Below are 12449 nucleotides of genomic sequence, written 5' to 3'. Positions count from 1 at the left end.
TTTCTAAGTTTGAAGGCGTCTGAAACCTGAAGAGATCTGAGTAGTTGGTAACTAGTTTGGTCCTAGGAGTCAAGAATACCGTTCCTTGCGCAGCATTTCTCAAACTTTTTGGTCTTAGGACCCCTTTCCACTCTTAAAAATGATTGAGAACTGACCAAAAAACCTTTGCCTATATGGGTCATTTCAATAAATATTTATTGTGCTAGAAATTAAAACATTTTATTATTGTTATGAAAATAGTTTTGACCTCACAAACTCCCTGAAAGGGTCTTGGGGAATTCCAGGAATCCCCAGACCTCACTTTGAGAACTAAGAGCTACCTGCAAATGTGTTGCATTTTCTTTCTTAACCCGACCCATCTCATCTTCTGGGTGTCAGCTGATTTAATTGCTAGAACACCAACAGCCTCCTAGTTTATGATGATGCCCATTATCACCAGTGGCTGTGGCCCTGTGAAGCAGCATCAGTGATTGTCAGTCCTTTGTGGTTGGAGGTGACCCTATTCAAGGTTTTGTAAATCAATATGAAACCCACTTATGAAGTGAAAAGATGATGTGGGGAACATAGAATAAGCAGGTGAATCATAAACTGTTAGAACTGATTTTAGAGGTTCTCCAGTCCAGCTCCTTCACTTGACAGATGAGGAAGCCGACACCTACAGGTCAAGTGACTTGCTCACAAGTCATGTGGCAGTGAGTGGCAGAGTTGGAACACGAATCCAGGTCTCTTGGCCTGTGCTCGTCCCACCGTGCCATGCTGCTTTGCATTATGGAAAAGTAGTAGTTTACAGAACACTTTAGATGGCCTCAGATGAAATACAGTGGAAACGTTGACACATCAAACACTGGTGAGGACCGTTAGCTGGGATACGTCTGCTGTGAGCTTCTCTGCCATTTGTCGCTCTTATTGTCTCTGGTGGGCACGAGGGGAGAACCCTTCACCTAGATTTGTCTTTTTTTCTTTTCAGTTCTACTGCCAGCGAGTTTGAAACAGTCTTCGAATCTGAAGGGGAAGAAGAGGAGGAGATCACTGCTTCCCAAGCTGCTGCCCGGGACACCGACAAAGAGGAAGCAGCAAGACGCTACATCCGATCCCATCCAGCCCTTTACCAGAAGGTTCTCCTTTACCAGCCCTTTGAGCTCACAGACTTGCAGGCAGAGCTGAGGCAGAATGGCATTAAATTTGCCATGGGGAAGCTGTTAGACTTTCTGGATGCTCACTGCATTACTTTCACCACAGCTGGAGCCAGAAAGGAAAAGTTAAAGAAGAAACTGCAGCCAGGTGGCAAAAAACGGGGGAAACGCTATTGAGGGGGGCCACCCCTTTCTCTTTTGTGTCTGCCCATCAACAGTCTGGAGCTCTTGTCATCCTCAGGATCTGAGTCTTGTCAGAGCTTGCTCGGGGAGTTGCTCATCTGCTCCAGGTCATCTGCCCACCAACAGTCAAACAGCAGGAAAAGCCAGACATCCCACTGCATTTCTGGATTCCTGTGACTCAAGATTGTTTTGTTCGTGTGAAAATCCTCTAAAAGAATCATGAGCTATCTGACCTGAATTTTCAGCTCACTTGGAGCCTTACCTTAAAGTGCAGACCAGAAAGTTACATTCAGCATTTTACCCCAGGTAAAAGGAAGCACTGCCCACTTGGACATCTGGGCTTATCTCCAACAGATACTTCACTTGAATCCAAGAAGAGCCTTTTATTATTTCCCATGAGTTGTGAGCAGCAGTGGAACAAGTCAGAGGCAGTCACAGAAGTGAGGACACTGGACACCCCTCTTTCCTGTGGTGTCCGGCTTTGATCTCTGTGTACGTGTCTCTCTTGCCCCGCTCCGTGCACAGAGGACGCCATGTGTTTAAGGCCTTCTTCCCAGATTGACTCTTCCTCTAATCTAGTACTTAGGACCTCTTCTCTCTCTGACTTTTTAAAGAAAGGGCATTTTTAGATGCTAGCCTACCTTGACCATTTGTCTTCCGTGATGTTTGCCTTGTCTCTTGAGGTCTCCATTTGTTTTTTAGCTTTCAGATGTTTTCTTCGCTGTTTTGGATAGACTGTCATACGTATTTCCACTATAGAAAAGAAAGTTTGCACAGTACATTTTTATGACTTGGAGATGGATTTGCTGAAGATGTCTTCAAAATGTCAAACGCTTAGAAAAAACAACCTGAATGTTGAAATTCAGTTCTTTATATTATGTCCTATATTTAAAAAGAAAGAAAAAAGAAGGAACCAGTGCAAGGGCCAGGATGCTTCTCTTGGGTGTTATCGTTTTCTTCTTCTAACTCCTGCCTTTTGGGTGCTTTGCTGTCCTCTTTTGCTGCAAACTCTTCTTGTTTTGCAGTAACTTTCTCATTCGCACCCCTGTTTTCACCTAGTCCTCTGTCTTCTTAATCGTCTGTCTCATTCCTACATTCAGATTTCACCTCCAACTTCTGGGCCTTTTCTGCGCTTAGGAATGGAGTTGCCAGAGTTTTCGGTTTAGGACCTTAGTCAGTCAGCAGAATTAGCCCGTGTGTTCCAGACCCGGTCTCTTGCCGTCTCAGGCTTCAGTTCTGTCCACAGTGTTACATAATGGTCTGAACTGATCTTAAAAGTTTCTCCCTTCTCATGATGAAGAGAATTTATCCCTTTCTCCTCATGTTTTAGCAACTTCTTGTCCCCAGCTCCTTATTCTTTCCATTCCTGGCATTCTTGGGTCCAAATGCTTCTTTGCTCACATCTTAAAGAGTTCTTTCTTCCTTCTTCCTTCATCCTCCTTCTTCCATTGTGGGTCATGGCTCAGGTCATCCACATTCTCAGTGGAGGTGATGTGTTTCTCATGAGTTTCCTTGGCAGCTATCATTGGAACTGGTTTGGGACACCTCCCTGTGTTGCCTTTCCCCAAGTCGTGTGGTTGTGCATGCGAGGACTCCATGTTAGTGGCAGACTGGCCATCAGTGACTCCATGGAAGCAACCCTGTAAGAGACCAAATGTTAGGGGTTTTTTATGAGCTGTGGAACAGCAGAGCAAAAATGTAGTAAAGCAGACTGGAAAAGAAGGAAAGATTTGAAGCCTGCGATCAGTATTAATGTTTTTATCTATTTTGTAAATAGCACAACTTGAGTTTTATGTGATATGCAATTAAAAAAATGCTTCATAAGAATTGTTCAGATGTTGAACTTCTCACAAACTTACGGCTTTTCTCCCTTCTAGAGGAGGCTGTTCTGTAACTTTCCTTCCTGCTTTTGTAATAAGAAGCCCCGCCCCCCCCCGGAGTCCATCCCCTTTGGCTTCTCCCCTATTGAAAAGCAACATGCATTCGCCATCACAAGTATCACTGTCACTACCAGTATTTTATATGTAAAGGAGGAAGCTGGCACTTGAAAGAGTGAAGTGACTTACCAGGATATCAGATGTTGGAGCCAGGACTCAAACTCAACTCCCGTGCTTTTTCCACAACGTAAGACACCTCACCTCACCACATTTCCATGTGCCGTCCCATTGGGGAAGACCTGAAACCAACGTTCCTTTGTTCTAGGGTCTCAGAGACTGTACAGCTGAGCATCATAATTAAACATGTGCATATCAGTTCTTTTACTGAGAAAAGATATCTTCCCTCCCTTCTTGGAGCTCCCTTTTGTAATGATATAAATACTTCAGAGTGGAACTGCAACATAGAATTAATACATTAGGGGACAGTGACTGGACTTATACAGGGAACTCCAAATGAGGATACTGCCAGTGTAGGTTGACACCTTCTCTGTAATGTAGAATATTAGGGAATGACTAGAACACTGAAAAGTTAAGTGACTTGATCAGGGTCACATAGCCAGTAGATCCCAGGAGGATCTGGATTCAAGTCCCCCCTCTGATACGGCACTTTCCTATAACTCAAAAGGTTGTTTTAAAATGGAATTTTTAAAAAGAGTTATGTTTCAAGACTTCTTGGGGTTTCAACCTCTCATTTTCCGTTCAGGTTGAGTAAGATCAGGGAGTGGTATAAAGGAAGGAATGGTCTAGAGAATTGGATTCTGCTTGGAGATTGCATTTTGCAAAGCTCAGACATATATATATATATATATATGATGGGGTGGGGTTTTACAGAAGCAGATTTCAGCTTATTATGAGGGAAAAACTTCCTAAAATCCAGAACTGTCTCAGGAGGGAGTCAGATTCTCAGGCAGATGCTAGATAATCTTTTTGTCAAAGATGCTTTGAGGGGATTTATTTTCAAGTAGTAGTAGTAGATTTTCTTTCTTTTTTGCAAGACAGTTGGTGTTAAGTGACTTGGCCACGGTCTCACAGCTAGTAAGTGTCAAGTGTCTGAGGCCAGATTTGTACTTGGGTCCTCCTGACTCCAGGGCTGGTGTTCTATCCACTGGGCAACAAGCTGTAGTAGTAAATTTTCAAGTAGTTATTGGATGACATGACTTTAAAAGTCTTTTACAACTTTAGAATTGTACTATCAATGGATAAATTTGGAGGAGAGAGAGGTCTTTGGACTGAAGAGTAATAGCTTAAATTTGTATAGCACCTTAAAGTTTCCAAAGTACTTTACACGCGTTCTTACTTGATCCCCAGAGACACCTTTGTGAGGTAGGTGGCTCACCTTTCTATGAGCGTTTAAGGTTTACAAAGCTCCAACCTCGTGAGCATCCCCATTTTACAGATGAGAAAACGGAAGCTCAGAGGGACTAGGTGGTTTGCCTAAGGTCACACAGCGTGGGCCGAAATTTGAATTCAGTTCTCCTGAGTCTAAACGTAGCACAATTTCTACTGTGCTATATATGTTGCTTCCAGAGTGTTAGCCTTTACGAGTGGGAAAACTGAGCTTCTTACTCTTAACCCTGAGTTGGTCTTTCACCTGGAAATAGGCATTTGAAGAGTACTGTGAAATAACTTTGGCCACATTGTTTTGCTAATCCTTTTTGTGGTCTCAATTTTTTTAATTAAAAAATGTTCAATTAAGAAATTAGGTTAAACCAATACCTAACCCTGTCTCAGGATATGCTCCAAATAGGCATGCGACTTAGATGCAAAAGGCCAGGTCAGAAACAAATTAGAAGAGCAGGGAAGAAATTTCCTTTCGAATCTGTGAATAGAGGAGTACATGACCAAATCAGTGATAGAGTGGACCACAGAAGATAAGGAAAATTTTAATTACATAAAATGAAAAAGCTTTTACACAAAACCCATGCAGCTAAGATTAGAAAGGAAACCATTAACTTGGGGCGGGGCGGCGGGGGGGGGGGGGAATCTTTGCAGTAAGTTTTTCTGGTAAAGGTCTCATGTCTAAGATATGTAAGGAACAAGTTCATATGTGTAAGAACAAGACCCATTCCCCAATAGACAAATGGCCAAAGGATACGAACAAGTAGTTTTCAAGGGAGGAAATCCAGCCTATTAATAGCCATATATTTTTTAAAATGCTACATGTTTCTAATTATTTGTGATTAGAAAAATGTATATTAAAACAGCTCATTGGTTCTACCTTGCACTTCTAAGATTGGCAAAATTGGCCAAAAAAGAATGGCAAATGATGGAAAGGCTGTGGGAAAACAGGCACTACTGGAACTATACATCAAATCGTTTGATCCAGCATTTGGTAGCCACTAGGGGTCAGGTGTGCCTTGAACAATAGGACTTACTCGTTGAACAACTGCTCCAGAGATTAGCAACAGCTGTTCAAAGAACCATTTCATTTTCCTGGAAAAATAAAGTAGTTGATACAGAGAGAGTGAAAAAGAGTCCAGTTGCTATAGTAAGGAAACTTGCCATTCCCTAGTTACATCTTTGGTCCTTGGTCCCATGTGATGGAAATCTCACTTTATTACCCCAGAGGCAAACGAGTGCAGATAAAATGTGTAAAAAGAAGGAACCTTGACATCGTGTAAACTTCATTCCAATCCAGTGACTCAAATTAGGCTCTACCAATAATTATTGGAGCTTTGGGCTAAGGAAAGAATGAAAATGTCAAGCGCCCTAAGTACTCCACTCCACCAGTGATTGGTGTGTCCTGCAAATTCAGTTCAGTAAACACATATTGAGAACCTTCTTTGTGCATAGCATTATGAGAAATATAATGCTTAATAAAACGCTCTTGGAGATTTTATGGAGCTTACATTCTTCCAGAACTACAGATAACTTGCTAATGGATGGCTACTGACCGGGAAGGGAGGGCTAAGGATTTTGGTAGTTTATAGATTGCTTTTCTCTCTATCCATCCCTCTCTTAAGCAAAGTACTGCATCTGTAAAATTGTAAATATCTTGAGGAGAAAGACAATAAGTCATCTTTGAATCTTCCTCAACTCCTAGAATAGATCATGCAAAATATAGTTCTCTTGTGCCTTGTCTTCTGCAAAAATCAACAGCAACAGTTCACTGTCTCCCATTGGCAGTAATCAGCATTGTGGTACAATGAGGACTAGGCCCGAAGAGCCAGGAGACCAGTAAGTGTGATAGATGAATTAATTTTGAAGAGGTTGTGAGAAGTTCTAAAGATCGTAGGTCTAGACCTGGGAGGAACCTCAGAGGGAGCCTAGTTCAAATTCCCATTTTACAAGTGAGGAAACTGAGGCCCAGGGAGGCCAAATGTGACTTGCTCAGACACACACTGTCAGAGATAAGATTAAAACCTAGAGTCTCTTTCCGCTGTACCATATTCCTTCCAGAGATGAAGAAATATCAAGCTTATGCCCAGCTTCAATACACTGAAATAACAAGTAGTCAATGGTATAGAGGAAAAATAGGCCTTGCTCCAGGAAATCACAAGTACACCTACACCTCCATCTAGGAATCTCTTGAATTCAAGGGGTTATGATATTTTGTGTGAGTAGATGGTTTGGGAATTTAGGCAGAGGTTGTGGCAAAGGATTGAATGTTTGCTCATTATCACAGGAAAAAAGCACCATAAACATCTTGGTTGTAACTCAGTTCTCATCCCTCTGCTCCTAATCTCAGTCATTCTCACTGCACATGGTCAGGTATTTCCATTCAAGAAAAGGACTTATGTGGACAGTGGAACAAAGGAAGACTTTGTTGTACTAGATTAGTCTTGGTAATTACTACGGGCCCATGGCTGGGGCATACATATAACATTCTTTTTTATATTATTAGTTGTAATGACTAACTGCCAGGTCCCTTGGGCAAGGAAGTGAGGGGTGATGGAAGTAAAGAGGAAAAGAATGAGGGCTAGAAGGATGCTACCTAAACGTACAAACATAGGGAGGGAATGGAGAACAACTGTTCAGTGTCACCCTATCATTTGTCATTGTGGTAGCATAAAGACTGAGTCTAAGAAGGTGGGGGCACCACCCTAGCTCTCCCTGGAACATCACTTCATTTTTGCACCAGCCAACTGGGATCTTTCACTGGAGTTTCACTTCTACTGTTCCCAGCTCCCCTGTGCTACCTACTATCAGGACTCCTCTATCATCTTCTCAGGTATTTTTTTTTGAAGAAGACTTTTTTAAATTTTATTTTTAACATTCCTTCTTCTTAAATTGTGAGGTCCAGATTCTTTTCCTCTATCCCACTCCTTCCCCACTCACTGAGAAGACAAACACTATATCGATTATATATGTGAAATTGTGCAAAACATATTTCCATATTATCTATATTGCAGAAAAAGCAAAAAAAAATTAAGGCAATAAGTTTATACTTCAATTTAGACTCAGAGCTCATTAGTTCTCTCTCTGAAGGTGGATGGCATTTTCTCATCATGAGCCCTTTGGAACTGTCTGGGATCACTGTTTCACAGTTGGTCATCATTACAACATTGCTGTTACTGTGCACAATGATCTCCCTGTTCTTACTTCACTTTACAACATTTCATATAGGTCTTGCCATGATTTTTCTGAAACCACCCCCTTCATTTCTTATAGCACAATATTACTTCATCATAATCACATGACACAATTTGTTCATCCAGTCCCCAGCCAATGAGCATCCCCTCAATTGCTAATTCTTTGCCACCACAAAAAGAGTTGCTATAAAAGTTTTTGTGCACATAGGTCCTTTTCCTTTTTCTTTGATCTCCTTGGGGTACAGATCTAGTAGTGGTAGTGCTAGATCAAAAGGTATGCACAGTTTTATAGCCCTTTGGGAATAGCTCCAGGCTGCTCTCCAGAATGGTTGAGCCAATTCACTATTCCACTGACAATTCATTAATATATCTATTTTCCCTCATCCCATCTAGCATTTGTCATTTCTGATAGGTGACCAGTGGTACCTCAGAGTTGTTTTATTTTGCCTTTCTCTAATCAGTAGTGATTTAGGGCATTTTTAAAATATGACCATAGATAGCTTTGACTTCCTCTTCTGAAAACTGCCTGTTCATATCCTTTGCCCATTTATCAATTGAGGGAGGTGGTGCTTATTTTTATAAATTTGATTCAGTTCCCTATATATTGAGAACTGAGGTCTTTATCAGAGAAACTTGCTGTAGATTGTTTTTGATATTGCTTCATTGTCTATGGTACCTTTTAGCAAAATGTAGTTTCCCTGATTATCTCTTTCAATTAGGTCTAATTTTACTTTTGCATATTGTTAGATTCTGATTTCTAATTCATTCTGTGATCTGCTGTGGGTTAGCTCATCCATTCACATTCACAGTTATGATCATTATATGTGCATTTCTCTCCATGTTATTTTCCTCCCTTTATCCTTCTGTTTCTTTCTTTGTCCTGTCCCTGCTAAAAAGTCCATTTTGCTTCTGACCACTGCCTCCCTCAAACCTCCCCCTTATCTACTCCAATATCTCATATCCTCTTCCCCTCCTACCTCCTCATGGTATAAGATCAATCTCTATTCCCATCTGAGTGTGTGTGTGTGTGCTTTCCTCTTTGAACCAATTCCAGTTCCAATGAGAGTAAGGACCTAGCATTGCCTACCCTGCCCCCCATTTTCCCCTTCACTATAAAAGTTCCTCATTGCACACCTCCTTTATGTGAGCACATTTACCCCAATTTACCTCTCCCTTCTCCTTTCTCTCAGTACATCTCTCTCACCACCACATTCTTTTTTTAGAGGTCATCCCAAAATAATCAACTCACACCAATTTCCTCTGTCTATGCAGACTCCTTCTAACTGCCCTAATGTTGATTAAGTTCTTGGGAGTTAACATGTGTCATCTTCCCATGTAGGAATGTAAACAGTTTGACTTTATTGAGCCCCATATGATTACTCTTCCATGATTACCTTTTTATGCTTCTCTTGAGTCTTCTGTTTGAATATCACATTTTCTATTCAGCTCTGCTCTTTTCATCAGAAATGGCAATCTTCTGTTTCATTGAATGTCCATTTTCCCCCCTGAAAGATGATACTCACTTTTTCTGGATGGGTTATTCTTGGTTATAATCCTAGCTTCTTTACCCTTCAGAGTATCATATACCAATCCCTCTGCTCCTTTAATGAGAAAGCTGCTAAATCTTGTGTGATCCTAACTGTGGCTTCATGATATCTGAATTGTTTCTTTCTGGCTGCTTGCAATATTTTCTCTGAAGTTTGTCTATAATATTCCTGGGAGTTTTCAGATCTCTTTCAGGAGGTTATTGTTAGTTTCTTTCAATTTCTATTTTACCCTCTGGATTTAAGGTATCAGCAGTTTTCCTTGATAATTTCTTTAAATATGATGTCTAGTCCCTTTTTGTGATCGTGGCTTTTAAGACCAATAATTCTTAAATTATCTCTTCTGGATCTATTTTCCAAGTCAGTTGTTTTTCCAATGAGATATTTCATATTTTTCCATTCTTTTGACTTTATTTTATCTTGAAATCTTAGCTTCCACTTGCCCACTTCTAATTTTTAAGGAATTATTTTTTTCAGTGAATTCTATTTCCATTTGGCCTGTTCTGCTTTTAAGAGTTCTTTTCTTCAGTGAATTTTTGTACCTCTTTTACCATTAGGCCAATTCTGTTTTTTTTAAGTATTTGGTACTTTTTGTGCCTCTTTTACCAAGCTGTTAATTCTCTTCATATTTTTCTTGGTTCACTCTCATTTTCTTTCCCAATTTTTCCTCTACCACTCATCTCTTTCTTTAATTCTTCCAGGGATTCTTGCTGGCCTTGAATCCAATCAGCATCCTTCTTTGAGGCTTTGCTTATAGCTGCTTTCACATGGTTATCTTCTTTTAAGTTTGTGTCCTAGTCTCACCTGCCGCTGTAGTATTTTTTTATGGTCATGTTCTTTTTTGTTGTTGTTGTTTGCCTATTTCTTCACTTTGAACTTTATGTTAAAGTTGAGCTCTGTGTACCAAACTTCAGGCTTTTCCTTGCTGCTGTTTTCAGAGCTGGTTCTGGGGGTCTGCAAGTTTTTGGTGCTTCCAAGGTAGTGTTATCCTAGGAGAGGTATGGTCGTTGCTCTTCTGTTTTGCTCTGGTCTTTATCCAAGAAGAGCCACTGCTCCCCTACAGTTGCAAGTACTAGTGTTTCTCTTGGCCCTGGAACTGTGGTCCCTGATTTCTTGTGATCAATCACAGGCGCTCCTCTCAGTCCTGGAACTGAGACCCAGAACTGCTTATAGGCAATAGAGTTGCCAATCAGCACCAGCTGCACCCGGCGCCAGTAAAGGGTCCCCTGTAATCTCTTTCTGATCAGTTGTCCAACCCCTTTATTGTCTCTGGGCTGAGAGCTCCCAAATCTGCTGCTGCTACTGTCTCAGATGCCTTTGAGGCCACCGCTAATAACTCTTTCCACTATCACAGACCTCTCTTGTGGACCTCCTAAATTGTCTTAGGCTAGAAAATGTCTCCCTCTGATCTTTTGTTGGCTCTGCTGCTCCAAAATTTGATTTAAGGTGAAATTTTAAAGCTGTTTGGAGGGAAATGTTAGAGTTTAGCTGGGTCCTGATCTATACTCTGCCGTCTTTGCTCTACCCTCTTCCCCAAGTATTTTTAAAGTGATTTACTGTGAAGCACAAGAGGAGAAATATTCATGGCTGGGATGGGAGTGGGGGGGAATGTTGTGTAGATCAGAGGGAATACAATATAGATGAAAGGAGACAATTTCCAAGATTTCATGGGTTCTCATCTTTTAATACTGGTCCCTAGTACCAATTCTTAGTTCTATTCTACCTAACCTTTTACCTAGTCTGAATAATTGATATTAACTCATGTCAGTTGCCCTGGATTTGTTGGTGGCTGGGCTACTAAATCTTGGGGAATAAAGACTGGACTTGTGATTTCCTTGATATATAGATCCCTAGGTGAGGAGATTTCTTAAACCAATACAGGTTGTCACTTTCTCTATAATTTATCATGTGAGAGAGTTGCTTAGTGCACTAAGGGATGAAGGGATTTGCTCAGGGTCACACAGAGAGTGAAAATCAGAAGCAAGACTTGAACCCAAGTCTTCCTGACTTCAAGAATGGCTCTCCAATTTGGAACTATGCCCAAGGGGCTATCAAACTGTGCATACCCTTTGATCCAGAAACACCACTACTAGGTCTATATCCCAAAGACATCCCAAAAAAGGGAAAGGGACCTATTTGTACAAAAATATATATAGCAGCTCTTTTTGTGGTGGCCAAGAACTGGAAATTGAAGGGATGCCCATCAATTGGGGAATGGCTAAACAAGCTGTGGTGTATGATTGTAATGGAATATTACTGTGCTACAAGAAATGACAAGCAGGATGATTTCAGAAAAACCTGGAAAGACTTACATGCACTGATGCATAGTGAACTGAGCAGAACCAGGAGAACCTTGTACACAGTAAGAGCAACATTGTTCGTTGAAGAATTGTGAATGACTTAGCTATTCTCAGCATCCAAGATCATCCCAAAGGACTAATGATGAAGCATATTATCCGACTCCAGGGAAATAACTGTTACTGATTGAATACAGACTGAAGTATGCTATTTTTCACTGTCTTTTTTTCTTTTATTCGTGTCTTCTTTTATTCGAGTCATATTCGAGTGTTTTACATAATTGAACATGTATAACTTATATCTGATTGCTTACGATCTAAGGGAGGGGGGAGGGGAAAGAGGGGTAGAATTTGGAACTCAAAACTTTAAATAAAAATGTTAAAAATTTAAAAAAGAATGGCTTTTCATCCATTCCTCCATGCTTTCTCTCTAGCGTTCAATTTTGAATCTAGGTGCAGGGGTGGGGAACCTGCAGCCTTGAGGCCACATGTGGCCCTCAAAGTCCTCGAGTGTGGCCTTTTGACTGAATCCATTTATTCTGTGAAGTTTGGATTCAGTCAAAGGGCCTCACTGGAGGACCTAGAGGGCCACGTGTGGCCTTGAGGCCACAGGTTTCCCACCCCTGGTAGGGTTTCCGCAGTTGACACTCACCAATTATGTGACTGTGAAGAAAATCACTTCAAATCTCTGAGCCTTAATTTCTTCATTTATAAAATAGGGACCATACCATCAGTGCCTACCTCTTGGGGTTCCTGTGAAGCTAAAATGAAGACATGTATATGCCAAGTGCTTTCTAATACTTGAAAAACACTGGATTTAGAT

General features: G+C 41.0%; 1 protein-coding gene across 2 annotated transcripts in view; it reads left to right on the top strand.

Moving 5' to 3' along the window:
- Window positions 1-3691, top strand: part of SLX4 (SLX4 structure-specific endonuclease subunit) — a 43800-nt gene extending 40109 nt beyond the window's left edge. For both annotated transcript variants that reach the window (XM_036737858.1, XM_036737856.1), the window contains exon 15: window positions 968-3691. In XM_036737858.1, the coding sequence (XP_036593753.1) occupies window positions 968-1310 (343 nt within the window). In that variant the 3' untranslated portion in view covers window positions 1311-3691. The remainder of the gene's footprint in view (window positions 1-967) is intronic.
- The last annotated feature ends 8758 nt before the right edge of the window (window positions 3692-12449 follow it).

Source organism: Trichosurus vulpecula, chromosome 9, assembly GCF_011100635.1.
Source record: "Trichosurus vulpecula isolate mTriVul1 chromosome 9, mTriVul1.pri, whole genome shotgun sequence".
Taxonomy (NCBI): Eukaryota; Metazoa; Chordata; class Mammalia; order Diprotodontia; family Phalangeridae; genus Trichosurus; species Trichosurus vulpecula.
This window is presented reverse-complemented; position numbering and strand designations above follow the sequence as displayed.